This window comes from Nuphar pumila, chromosome 5 (assembly GCF_984573655.1).
Source record: "Nuphar pumila chromosome 5, dmNupPumi1.hap1.1, whole genome shotgun sequence".
NCBI classification, from domain to species: domain Eukaryota; kingdom Viridiplantae; phylum Streptophyta; class Magnoliopsida; order Nymphaeales; family Nymphaeaceae; genus Nuphar; species Nuphar pumila.
In genome coordinates this window covers 25153485-25168055 of record NC_143253.1, presented here as the reverse complement: position 1 = coordinate 25168055, position 14571 = coordinate 25153485, and the positions used below count along the sequence as shown (strand labels likewise).

The 14571-nt window shown below is 40.7% G+C and overlaps 1 protein-coding gene across 1 annotated transcript in view; it reads left to right on the top strand.

Moving 5' to 3' along the window:
• LOC149837164 (ARM repeat superfamily protein) overlaps window positions 1-14571 on the top strand; it is a 69833-nt gene that overhangs the window by 33448 nt on the left and 21814 nt on the right. The window contains 2 exon segments of the mRNA XM_090005862.1: window positions 9363-9437; window positions 12677-12848. Of these exon segments, the coding sequence (XP_089861988.1) occupies window positions 9363-9437; window positions 12677-12848 (247 nt within the window).

Genomic DNA, 14571 nt, shown 5'->3' with positions numbered 1-14571 from the left:
GCCATTGATCGTGGCACAGATCACTCGTCGTAGCTGGATCGAACGACGAAATCACACCCCAATGCTCAGGTAAAGCGGCTCTCTTGTGAGCATATGGAAGAGAACCACAAGAAGGGCCTTTGTTATCGCTATGATGAGTTTTGGACGAGGGACCATAAGTGGAAGGTCCTCGATCTGTACCTCTGTGATAGCGAGGCTGAAGATGTTGGAGCAAGTGATGCCGAGCTGTCAGACTTCGGTGATGACATTCCAGAGGAGGTTTTCGAGATTTCGTAGCACACACTAGTCAACGTGGAGGTACCGCAGGCCATGAGAGTGCCAAGTATAATCGGCCTGCTGTCTATCTTTGTGTTGATAGACACCCGTTCCACGCACAACTTTGTGTGTGCGTAGGACACCAAAAGGGCCAAGTGTGTGACTACCCCCAGCATCTCTTCAAGGTGGTGGTTGGGAACAACAATAAGCTGAGATGCACCACCCTTTGCCCTGGGGTTCAGTTGGAGATCCAGAGAACGATCCTGTCCACAGACATGTACGTACTGCTGATCAAGGGTGCAAACGTGGTACTAGGGATGCATTGGGTCTAGTCCTTGGGTTCTTTCAGGTGAAACTTCAAAGACACGACCATGGAGTTTGAGTACGACGGACATCAGGTGGAGATCCGAGCTCCTCCCCGGTCACCGTACTCTATGACTTAGTCTAAGCAACTCGCCAAGGTGGTTCAGGAGGGCGTCTCAGATGTTCATGATGTTGGCTGTAGAGGGGGTACCCACGAACCAAACGAGAGTCGAACTGTCTGGAGGCCTTGCTCCTCGAGTTCGACATGGTGTTTGGCGAGTCTAAAGGCCTTTCGCCCTCTCGGTCTCACGACCATGCGATCTCTACTGAGCCCGGGGCCAAACCGGCTAATGTACGACCCTACCGATGTGCACACTTGAGATTGAGCAGTTGGTGAAGAAGATGCTTGCATATGAGATCATACATGCCAACAAGAGTTTGTATTCTTCTTTGGTTCTATTGGTTAAGAAGGATAATAGATCTTAGCGGTTGGTGAAGGAGATGCTTGCATATGAGATCATAAATGCCAGCAAGAGTCTGTATTCTTCTTCGGTTCTATTGGTTAAGAAGGATAATAGATCTTAGCGGTTCTGTATCGATTGTCGAATCTTTAATCAGATTATGATTAATAACAAGTACTTGATTTCGGTAATCAATGAGTTGCCGGATGAACTTCACAGGGCACACTTCTTTTCGAAGTTGGATCTCAGATCTGGCTACCATAAGATTCGCATGGCCCTGGATGATGTCCTGAAGATTGCGTTCCGGACGCATGGCAGCCATTATGAGTTTTTGGTGATGCCTTTCAGTCTCACCAACACGCCAACATTTTAGGGCCTCATGAATAACGTTTTTTGGCCCTACCTCCGATAGTTTATATTGGACTTGTTCGACAACATCTTGATCTACAGCCCTTCTTGGGAAGACCATATGCGACATCTGCGGATTGCCTCGGAGACTCGCTGGGCATCGGTTGTATGCTAAGCAAACCAAATACAGTTTTGGTCAGGCTCGTGTCCATTACTTGGGACACATCATCTCATGCCAGAGTGGAGATGGACCTTGAGAAAGTCGAGGCAATACAGAGTTGGCCGGTGCCCCAGTCTATCAAGGGATTGCAAGGATTCCTCGGCCTTATCGAATACTATAAAAAATTCATTTAGGGGTATGCTTAGATCGCCCACCACTTGACCGCCCTACTGAAGAAGGGCGCCTTCGACTACCACAACTTTTGAGTCCTTGAAGGAGGCCATGACTCGAGCTCCCGTGTTGGCCCTACCAGATTTTACGAAGACCTTTGTGGTTGAGACCAATGCGTTCAGGCTAGGTATACGGGTTGTTCTCACACAGGAAGAACACTCCTTAGCCTATTTCAGCAAGGTCATCACAGTTGGAAAGTGAGGGCTGTCCACGTATCAGGAGTTCATGGCGACCAACATTTTTTAGTGAGGTTAGACCATCAGAGTCTCAAGTATATGCTTGAGCATCGACTGAGCACACCCACCCAACAAAAGTGGATCTCAAGCCTCCTTAGGTATGACTTTAAGATTTAGTACCGTAAGGGTGCCAATAACCAGGTGGCAGACGCCCTCTCGCGGTGGGACAAGAGGACAAGTTGACGTGTCTCAATATGACTTCAGTTACGTTCCCGTTCTTGGACGATCTCCAGCGGGAGTATGCGGTGTACAACTTCTTCTCTTCAATCAGGACGCAGATTCAGAGATGGGAGGCTCTCAGGTTTGAACTCTGAACGAATTTTTGTGATGCACCATGGGCGAAATAGTGGTTCATCCTGGATCTGGTCTTATGGCCCTCCTCATAGACCAATACCACACAACTCCGACAATGCTCATGAGGGAGTCCATCAGACTTATCAGAGATTGAAGAGGGAGTTTGAGTGGAAGGGGATGAAGAAACATATTCGGCAGGTAGTGCGACGATGTGATGTGTGCCAGCGAGTCAAGTGTGAGGCAGCCTCTCCTGCAGGATTGTTATAGCCCTTACCTGTACCGGACTGTGTTTGGGAGGACATATCGATGGACTTCATTGACAAGCTCCCTTCTATTCATGGTGGTAGTGGACCGATTGTCCAAGTACGGTCACTTCCTAGCAGCGGCTCACCTGTACACTACCAAGTCTATCACCGAGTTTATGCGAGAGGGATTCTGCCTGCATGGGGATGCTCCGTACCATCTTCAGTGACATGGACCCGGCAACACCTTCTGGTTGGAGTTCTTTCGATTGTAGGGGACAAAGCTGGCCATGATTACTGCCTATCATCCCCAGACGGACGACCATACTGAGGTACTGAATTGGTGCTTGGAAGACTATCTCCGTGCTTTTGTGGGTGACAAACCCAAGGTGTGGGTAAGGCTCTTCCCATGGGTCAAGTGGTCCTATAACACGGCCTACCACTTCGCCGTATAGGTGACCCCGTTCTATGTAGTGTATAGACTGTCTCCTTTGACCATAGCCGAATATGTGGGTGGGGCTGCATGAGTAGACGCAATAGTGATAAAATCCTGCAGAAATCAAGAAGGGGGAGAGAGAGAGAGAGAGAGAGAGAGAGAGAGCTCTTATTTTTGTTGGGAATCGGCAGCCACAATTACACTTAGTGGCTGCACTGAAACATCATTAAGGTAAATGGATTTTACAATTCTTTTACATGGACAAAACTGCCCTGGGTTAGTAATGTATATTACATTACAATATAGCATACACGTGAACCATATGGATCCTCTATAGGATCCATATCCGACCCATATTCTAATACCCTCCCTCAAGTTGTGCATGAGAGTGAACCATGTGCAACTTGTTCTTCAGATACCAGAAACGGTTACTTGTGAGACCTTTTGTGAACATATCAGCGACTTGGTCTTTTGAAGACACATAAACCGGTTCAATCTCTTTATCTGCTATCTTTTGTCTGATGAAATGTTGGTCAATCTCAATATGCTTGGTCCAACTTTGATGAACGGGATTGAACGCAATTTGTATAACACTTCTATTATCATACATGAGAGTCGAACTTGAGATACTCTCTCCTATCTCTGTAAGTAGATGTCTAATCCAGGTCACTTCTGCTGTGGTAGCTGCCATAGATCTATATTCTGCCTCTGTGCTAGATCTTGCCACAACTTTCTGTTTTCTGCTACTCCATGAGATAAGATTGCTTCCAATGAAAACACAGTATCCTGAAACAAACCTCCTTTCATCTGGGTCCCCTGCCCAGCCTGCATTTGTATAGCCCAATATGTCATGTTTCGGTGTTACCCATGAAGATTGTACATATGTGAGTCCATCACCCACCGTGCCTTTTAGATAGCGAAGAATACGTTTGACGACATCCATGTGACCAGTCTTTGGTTCATGCATGAACTGAGATACTTGATTTACAGAATATACAATGTCTGGTCTAGTAAAGGTAAGGTACTGTAACATGCCCACTAAATTGTGATGCTTGCATCAGGATATAACTCACCATCACAGATACTGAGTTTTTGATTGACAACACTGGGTGTAGGCACATGTTTACAATCTGTCATTCCTGCTTTGGCTAGAAGATCAAGAGTGTATTTGTGTTGAGTTAATGATATTTTTTCATCCTGTTTGTCCACCTCTACACCAAGAAAATATCTCAGTTCTCCAAGATCTTTCATCTTGAATCACATACTTAGAAAAGCTTTAATTCGTTGAATATGGTCTTGAGCATTACCAGTGATTACTATATCATCAAGTAAGAAAACCATAGTGGTTCCATCCCTGTATATGAATAGAAAATGATCTAGTTGAGAACGAATGAAACCGTGGTTCTGAATCTTTAAGGAGAAGCTTTCAAACCATGACCTGGAGGCTTGCTTTAAACCATACAGTGATCTGGTTAATTTGCATACATATTCTTTTGGGTCTCCCTCTGCATAACCTTGAAGCTGCTCCATGTAGACCTCTTCTTTTAAATCCCCATGAAGGAATGCATTTTTAACATTAAGCTGACTAAGGGTCCACCCATGTTCAATAGCCAGGCCAAGGATAATACAAATAGTCCCCATTTTCACCACTGGACTGAAAGTCTCATCATAATCTTGACCATATTCTTGAGTGAATCCTTTGGCAACAAGACGTGCCTTGTATCGTTCAATGCTACCGTCCGGTTTATACTTAATCTTATACACCTATTTTGAGCCAACAACATTTTTATCTGGGAGACGACCAACTATCTCCCATGTTTGACACTCATGAAGTGCCTCGATCTCCTCATTCATCGCTTCAATCCATTTGTTAGATTGAATAGCTTGACAAAACTCAAGTGGTTCCTCGTGTTTTTCAATTTTGGATAGAAAAATCTGAAAATCCATAGAGAAGTTATCATAACTCACCCATTTTTCAATAAGATGCCTTATCCTGCCTGATCTTCTTGGTGCCTCTCTGTTGCTGGACAATGCCACGTGTTCTCCAACAGGTGCATCTGTTTGCTCTCTGGGTCTCCTGGTATAGACATTTCCTTTGTATCTCAGACATTCTGTTTCCGATATCTTATCTGAAGCCGTCTCATTATGTATCCTTTCAGGAGCCAAAGTGGTATGTTCAGCAGCATGTGAAATAATTTCAGCACTGAGCCATGGATCATACCAATTATCAGCTGCGTCACTATGTTCATGATTGTGATTTGCTTTATTTTCCAGAAAACTATTTTCATCAAAAACAACGTTTCTGGAAATTCTGATCTTCTTATTGGCAGGGTCATAGCACCTGTAACCCTTGTGTTTATCTGCATAACCTACAAATTGGCATATAGAGGCTTTGTCCTGAAATTTAGTTCTCATGGATTTGTCAATGTGTATATAACATGTGCATCCAAAAACTCGTAACTCATCATAATCAGGATGTACACCAAAGAGAACATAATAGGGAGACTGATTTTCAAGGATAGGCATAGGAAGACGATTTATCACATGAGTGGCAGTGTGAAAAGCTTCTGTCCAAAGACTAATGGGCAAGTTACAACCATGCATCATACTCATTGCACTTTTCACGATATGTCTGCATTTACGTTCAACAATTCTATTTTGTTGTGGAGTGTACGGTCAAGAAACTCTATGATGTATCTCATTATCTTGGAGAAAATCTAAAAATTCTTTGGAGGAATACTCACCACCTCCATCATATTGGAGAATTTGAATATTTTGGGAGAATTGAGTTTTAACATAGGTATGAAAGTGACGAAAAATAAGAAAAACCTTTGATTTGTGTTTCATAAAGAATATCCAGGTAAAATGAGAGAAACTGTCAATAAAAGATACATAATATTTACTTCTAGAAGAGGAAGGATTGGGGGCTGGGCCCCAAACATCAGAGCATATTATCTCAAAGGGCATGGAGGCTCTTTTATTTATTTGATGAAAAGGAAGTATATGACTTTTGCAGACCTGACAATTGGGACACATTTTATCCTTCAATGAAAGTGAAACAGACTCTGAAAGAAAACCATTGGACACTAACTTTTCAATAAAGACTTGACTATAATGACCAAGACGAGAATGCCAGAGATCTGGCTTATTACATTTGGATATACTTAGGACGCTTTTAGAGACATGATCAGACTTGGACTTTAGGACACTGGAGGCTGGATCTTCATTGAAGACATACATGTTTCCACGTCGGTTTCCTTTAGCGAACATCTCCTTCGTTTGAAGATCCTTGACAAAGACAGAAGGAGTAAATTCCAGAGATGAATTGGTAGAGTCAACAAGCTTAGAAACAAAGACAATATTTTTCTTTATATTTGGTGCATGAACAACATCAGACAAAGGAATAGATGACTCAGACAAAGGAATGAGGACGTTGCCTATGTTTGAAATAGGGTGGTGAGTCCCATCTCTAGTTACAATATTAGATTTACCAAAATAGGGAGTCAAAGTAGAGAACTTATCTGCATTGCCAGTGACATGAGCTGCTGCCCCAGAGTCAACATACCATATTCCATCATCATTCTGTTTCAGATTCAAGTTGGCCATCGCAGATAAGAGAAGATCCTTAGCATCATCACTAACTCGAAATGTACCTGCAGTTTCTGATGTAGCAACATTTCTATTGTTTTGCGTTCTATTCCGATTTTGTGGGTTGAACCAACAATTGGCTTTGATGTGACCTCGTTTATTATACTGGTAGCATATGGGAACATTCTTTGAAAAACTGACAGTGGAATTTGGTGTAGGTAGTAACCCACGTCCACCCTGGATTGGAGTTCCCCTGCTTCTGCCATGTCCTCTTCGTGCACGATCAGCTATCATCCCTGTGGCAAGAACCTCATGCGTAGATGATTGTCCTGCTGAAGCATCAAACATGCTTTTCAGAGTCATCTCGTACTGAAAAAGTTTGGCACGTAATTCTTCAATACTGAGCAACGTAGGTAAGCATAATAAAGAGGTAACAAGAACATGATACTCTGATCCCAGGGCATTCAGTGTCTGCTGCACCTTTTCTTTATCTGACACTGGATACCCAACCATGGCTAATTGATCTGTGATGCTTTTGACTTGATTTAAGAATTCAATAATGCTCATTGCTCCCTTTTTTAACATCTGAAATTCACGTTTAAGAAACAACACTTTAGTCTCTGATATCTGAGAATAGGTCTGAGTTAAAGCCTCCCACAAAACTTTAGATGTGCAATCATCCGAAATGAAAATCAATACTTCTTGTGACAATGTGAAAGTGATGTACGCGACGAGGGCCTGGTCGCGTTTCATCCAAGTAACAAACGCAGAGTTGCGAATAATATTTGGCAATCCTCCATCCTCTTTGACTTTGGTTGTGATAAATTCTGGAGGCATTAGAGTGGAGCCATCCAAGTGACCTGAAAGATCTTGACTTCAAATAAAAGGGGCAATTTGCCTTTTTTTCAAGTCAGATAGTTGTTTATAGTTAGCTTTTTCGAAACTAGCTACCCCAGTAAATTGGAAGAAAGACCCGAATTGGCTGAAGTATCCATTTGTAGACTTGTTGACATTTTTTTTGATGAACAGAATGACACTAGTGGCTGAAACTGGACTGTTTTATCATAAAATGACACAGTTGACAAAAATTGGCACAGAGAAAACATTTTTTTTTTGTTTAACAGAAACTCGCCGATTGCCGTTCCCCCCTTTGCCGAGAACTAAAAGAGAAAACGAAGAAGAAGATGAAGAAAAAGAAAAGGGCAAAGGCCCTTACCTTGCTGTCGGCATCGGATTTCGATAGGTCCGATTTTTTTTTCTTCGCCTCACTCTTTTCCCTCTGTCGTTCGCTTGCTGCGTGGTGGAGGGAGAGGGACTGCATGAGGGATGAGCAAAACCCTCACCCCCCTCCCGTGGATGTTGGGGGTGAGGTTTATCCTCACCCCTTTAGGGTTTACCGTAGATGGTTCCCCCAAATGGGGAACCACTCCCTTTTTTTTTACGCTTATCCTCTCCGACGTTTTAGTCGGAGGGGGGTTTTACACACACTCAACGATGATTTGCGATATTTCCCAAACAAATAGGATCCTTTAATTATTTTTGGCTTTACAAATGCAGATTGGGCAGGAGATCCCGGTATGAGAAGATTTGTATCAGGATATTGCGTTTTCTTGGGAAGTAATCTAATATCTTGGAGTAGCAACAAGCAACACACTGTGGCCAGATCAAGTGCAGAAGCAAAATATCGTTCTATTGCATCTCTCCCTGCCAAAATCACTTGGATTCGTCATAGTTTGACTATTTTAAATCAGAATGTTGGATGCTCTGTAATATATTGCGATAATCAGAGTGCTATTAAAATTCGCTAAGCACATCCAATTAGATCAACATTTTATTTGGGAGAAAATTGAGGATAGAGAGATTGAGGTGAAGTATGTTAATTCTAGTAATCAAGTGGTTGATATTCTCACCAAGGGGCTCACGAGAGCAAGGTTATGGTTCCTAAAGAGCAAGCTGTCCATGATCCAATCTACATGTACAGCTTGAGGGAGACTGTAAGAAAATCAATATTAAAATGTTTTGGATCGGGCCTGGACAGACCCGGTCCATTCTGGAAAATGTTATGTAAGCTGTGTTTTGTATTAAGGGTATTTTGGTAAAATACCGAGCCCTAATGTTTCATATAAATACTAATGAAATAGGAGGCAGCCACACACAATAAATCCTTTATTCCAACAGTGTCTTCTTCTTCCTCTTCTCACACCTTACTACAGGATTTCAGAAGGGTACAAATTCGTCTCTCATGTAGTGACAACCCATCTCAATGTGTTTCATCATTGCATGAAAAATATGGTTGTTGGCAGTGTAGATTGGTTTCATGAGCTTCTTTTCTGTTGTTTTGGCAATAATACTGTTCTTGCTGATAATCTTCTTTGGAGGTTGAGTGCTTGATACTAGTCCATTTAAAGCTAGTCCACATTAATGAGTTCCTATTATTGGTGCTATTCAAAATTAGTTTCAATCTTTCATTCTCTTTAGACAAGTTCAAAACCCTTATTGTTCCCTTTGTAAAAAATAAAAAACTATGCGGTTTTTGTTGATGGAAGTTTGGAAAAATGTTTAGTAAGAGATATCGTTGCTTCCCCACTTTGAGATATTTAATGTTTTTTGTTGTGCAGGTCTTCAACTTTTACAGATGTCTATAGTGATTTTGAAATATTATGCATGTAGTTGTGGTCTCTGTGCTTAGATGACAATGGAGTTGCTGCTTTCTTGTTGCTTGAACTGTTTGCTTTTGACAATGCAAATTTTCTGCGATTCTGGAAGTGATTATTGGTTTATTCTTATGGTAACATGCAATTCTTTCAGATGAGGTCTGTATCATCAGAGCTTGAGGTTTTGGGAAGACATCAGCACCCAGAGTTGACTATCTCGTTTCTGAAGGTTTTTTTTTTCATTTGCGACTTCTTATTTCTGTATTCTATCTTTTGCATCTTCTATTCAGAAGTATGGTCTAGTATTGACTTTCTCTTAGACCTATGCTAATTTTCTATTTGTGATGTTGAACAACTTCATATAAATAGCAGTTCAGTTTCTTGTGACAGGAAAATGGTTGGATATTTATTCGTCTAGATTCAATATTTAACAAATGGTTCATCTTTATTTTCTTTGGTCTTCCATATGCAACTTGCCCAGTCTGATCTCATTGCCCATTGTCGATCAGCATGAAGCCCGCTGTTTATAGTAAACACCACCACCCATGCTTAATCCTCAAATTTTAGTGTGGTCTATGTTGCAGAGAAGTTCATTGTTTGATAGTGACATTGAAAAGGACTGGTGGGTTTGAGGTGCTACATTTTAGTTTCTATATCTGGACTGCTTTGCTCATGGTTAATGAAATTTTAGGGGTATCACATGGAGAAGGGGGAATTAAAAAGTTGTGAGGACGTGAACAAAAGAAGATATTGGAGAATATCAATGAACTATGGTGCCCATTGAATCTATCCTCATCGTCCTTGTCATCATCATTGTTATCGTCCTACTTTTATCTTGGCTAAACAGGTTTACCCAGTCTTGCTTCTCGATTTATTTCTATCTAGGCTAAAACATGATTCATCTACAATTTATCATATCCTTATCATAGTTTGCTTTAACCATTCATCTATTCGCCTCTTCTCTGAATTCTTTCTTACAAGCCCACCTGTTTAAAATAACACCATAATTTTATTTGTTTGTTTATGTGACAATACTTTTAAACATTCTTTGCTGTATTGTTTTGTTTTTTATCCTTCTTTGTTACTCCATGCATTCAGCGTCACTATGCATTGATCTTGCAGGCATTCTTTCTTTCAATTGCTTTTGCCATTGCCAACATGCAAAATCATATAGGAGTGGGTCTTTCTACAATATCATATTGGCCCCTCTTCCTCTGTTTAATTAAAGAGGAACTTGCTTATCACATAATGCTCTGTTTTCTTGTCTTCTTATCATCCATCCATCAATGGTCCTGCTAATGGTTCTTCCATGAAACTCATGACTGTTGTATATTAAAGCCCATATACCAAACTTAGTTGCATTTTTTTAAAGAATGTAAGAAATTTATTAGATTCAGATGAGTGACGAGGTTTCACTTATATACGTTCTGATACATTCAGTTGCAAGAGTAGGTCAATCCTTGTAGGACCAATCCGTGAAATATCTCAATTAGGCCACTTCGCTTTCACACAGGCTAGAATATCAAAATGCACAGGAATATCTCTCTTGGAAACGGAGAAGCCTCTCCTAAAGTTAGGATTATTTCTTTCCTTCCATAGAAGCCACTGGGGTGACGTCAAGTCAGGTCTGAATCTCTATACACACCTCGATTCTAATCCTTGTAGATTTAGTAGGGACCTAACAGTAACTTATGCAATAATTTAGATTAATGTGAATGGGGGCACCTGGCCATGCTAGGCTAAATAGCTGCTGAACGTAGTCACATGACTGTAGGAGATAAAAGGTAATTTGTGATGTTCGTTCCTCAGTTCCACGCATAATACACCTACTAGCTAGTATTGCATCTCTTCTCTTGTCTAGAGAGACTAACCAAGTGAAAACACTAGCCTAGGAGATGGACCAGTGTTCCAACTAGATGTTTTAGGGAACAAGGCCATGTGAGGAGCAAGCAACAATCTATAGAAAGTGGAGATTGTGAAGCTATCTGATTTACCACACGTCCATAGAATTTTCCCTGCACCCTCAGCCAGCTTTGAGGCATCAGTGACAACTTTTCCATCCATAGCACAAATTCCTGTTCCTTAAAGTGTCCCCTAAACATTATTCTCCATCATTTATTTGAGTTCCAAAACTTTATGGTTGATTGCTCAATTTTGCACTTGTGAACTATTAAATTGCTCTAAAATCATCACCCATCTTTTCCATAAAACCGACCCCCTCTTCCATTTATTGTTTGCAGCTCAGTTCTATGGCCAGCCCTATAGGTCATATTTGGCTTTTATGAGTCTTGTCCGCAGTTTGTCTTCTGTACATATTCCGCCACCATTGTGCTATCAACGTATGGTCATCTATTTTTTTCATTCCTAGTCTCTCCATATTCTCTTTCTTGAGTTTCATTTCCAAATAAAAGCTTTCACTATCTTTGTAATGCATCTCTCAAATTCTTTGGTATTTCGGAGATGGCCATTAGGCAGAAAGGTTTGGTGGCTAATATGTATGCCACTAATGTTATCCAACCTGCAAGCGAGAGATATTTTGCTGACCAGCCTTGAATCCTTTTGGCCATTCTATCGTTGATGCTATTCCAGTGGGATTCTCTATATAATCTCTTGATTAACAACTTTCCCAAATATCTTATAGATATGTATTCTTGCAACAAAAAATGCCCTGCTGCATAACCCATACCATTATCTGATTGAACATTATGACTGCACATTTCCCTTCAATTATATGCATACCTGCCATCATGACTAAAGCTTGCATAAGCAGCCACTGAGTTGTATTTTTATTTTATATGGCCCTATATCTTAACCATAACATCTTTCTTACTAACCTTCTCACTGAACTTATACAATTTGCTTTCGTTGTGTTAACATTTAAGATTATTTGATTTAAGTGTTATTCTAAGGTTTCAGCTTTCAATTTTTATGTATTATACTTATAAACAATAAATACAATCTGACATCATTTGGTGTAGAAAACGTCATTTCATCTATGTAGGTATAGGCTTGTAGAAGATCCTTAATGTAGCTCAGCCTTCATCATGAACACAGGATTGTCCTGAATAATTTTGATCTATGTCTATTTTAGATCCCTTTCTTCTCAGGATAGACTGGATTATTGTCATAAAACTCCATGGCTGGCAATATGCTTTCTTCATGCATCGGTTTTGATTACCTGCTATGAATTCATATTTTTTCTGGTTGATTATATGCCCTTGTTAGAAGTTCTAGCACGTTGGATGTTCTTTTGGTCAGTTGACCCCACATGATATGTTATATGAATTTAAGTACATGTGAAATTCTCTTGTTTCCCTTCTCAGTTTCTTAGTCTGGTATTGCGTTTGGATGCAATTATAGTTGAGCTAATCTAAAGCTTTCATGTGGCATGCTTTTGTAGAACTGCCTTGTTGATTTTTATGCTAAATTCTTGTGATAACTTGATTACTAAAGGCCAACTATATACAGGCTGTGCGTGAAATCTCCAAGGCATCAAGGCACGAGGCTGGTGCAATTGTCAATGAAGTTCAGGAACACAATGTGCTTGTGAGGGCTAAGAAAATGGATATGGAAAAGCAGAAAGAGAAGCACACTGACAGTGGAGTACTACCAGATAACATGGATAATGATAATATATCAGGTGGCACTTAAAAACATTTTCTGTAAGTTTTTTTTATATGTCTTTCATTGAAGCCTATTGCTTACACAGGTGTGTGGTGTATTAGATGCTGTTCTTGAGGATTATAACAATTATCTCTACGTTATTGTAAAGCCTAACTCTTTCTTTTCTGAACGATTCCTTTGTAATTACATAAAGCAAAATTATGAAGTATCTTCATGGTTGTATGGATTCTTGCAGTGTCTATGTGTCTCCATGCATTATTAATTTAATCATCTGTTATCTGTCATATAGGTAGGGGCGTGGGTATGAGGTATGCCACTACTGTGTTGAGAAATGTAATATACTGTATCATTTCTGCGAGTGCTACACCTCCTTGTATATTTCATTATTTATAAGGGTATTCTTATACTTTTCAGCTCTCTGCTGTAACAGGAAAGTTGCAAGTCTATTTTAGTCCTTTTTCAAGTTGTTTGTTAGTGAGAGGGGTCGTTCCCTTGTATTGATGTAACCTCTCCTTTTTGGCTTAATGAAGTTTCTAGTTTCCTCTCTTTTGTGCCTACTTTCATGTATGCATCTATGAAGCTATGAGTTTCTATATGATATCGAAGCCATATTAAAACTAAGACGGAGGTTTGCTTTGGTCATTTGGAGGAGAAGGGGAGAAACTTCATTTTCAGTCAATCAGACCCTACCTCATTTTGCATGCTAAGATGATGACATGTGTGCACATGTTGGAGGTTATTTTTGGTAAAATGGGGCTTTGGTAGATCTTGATTGTAGAAGTCTATTAAATAAAAAAGCGAGAAGATCAGAGTAATATTGTATTTTCTATGAATTTTTTATTATCTTTTGGATTAAGGGTTGACTTTGGGCCATATTTGAGAAATCTATGCATTGTGCGCCAATCAATGGTTCTAGTTAGTTGAGATTGGCAACGCTGGGTTGCTTTTGAGTTGGCAATTGATTGAAGCTGGTTTTGGTGTCATCTGTGGTGATTTGGTCCAGTTTTAATGAAGTTTTGGGGTGACAATTTTTTGGCAGTAAGGGCATTTCGAGGGTATCAACCTATGTCACAAAGGTACGGGTGCAGATATGGGTGCGGGTGTGGTGATGCGGCACTTTAAAAAAACTTGGGTGCGGGGGTGCAGGGAGGGTATATATATATATATAAATTTTAACACTTTTAAGGTAACACTAATGAAATAAAAACAAGTATCATATCATCAATTCATCATGCATAAATTCATGCAATAAATTAAATTAACAAATAACAAACAGAACCTGAACCTAGGCCTAGGTTCAACAGAACCAAACCCAATAAGCCTGGTTCAGGTTCTTTTGAACCCAGTAGGCCTGTGTCCGGCCCTTGGGCCAACAAGGGGAGGAAGAGGAAGGAGGAGAAGGAAGAAGAAGCAATTGAGGAGGAGGAGGAGGAGGAGAAGGAAGAAGAAAGAGGAGGCGGCGACAAAGGGAGGAGGGGAAGGAAGAAGAAGAATGAGAGGAGGAGGAGGAGACATAAAAAGAAGAGAGAGAGAGAGAGAGAGAGAGAGAGAGAGAGAGAGAGAGAGAGAGAGAGAGAGAGAGAGAGAGAGATGTACCTGGCTTCGTCGCCGCCACTGCTAGAAGAGGAGTCGGGGGTGGGTGGCGTGATTGTGCCCTAAAGCCCCCCAACCCCCCAAAAGCCATTTAAAAAAATAGGAGCAAAATAGACTTGGTCAACGTCGATCGTCTCTATTTTGGT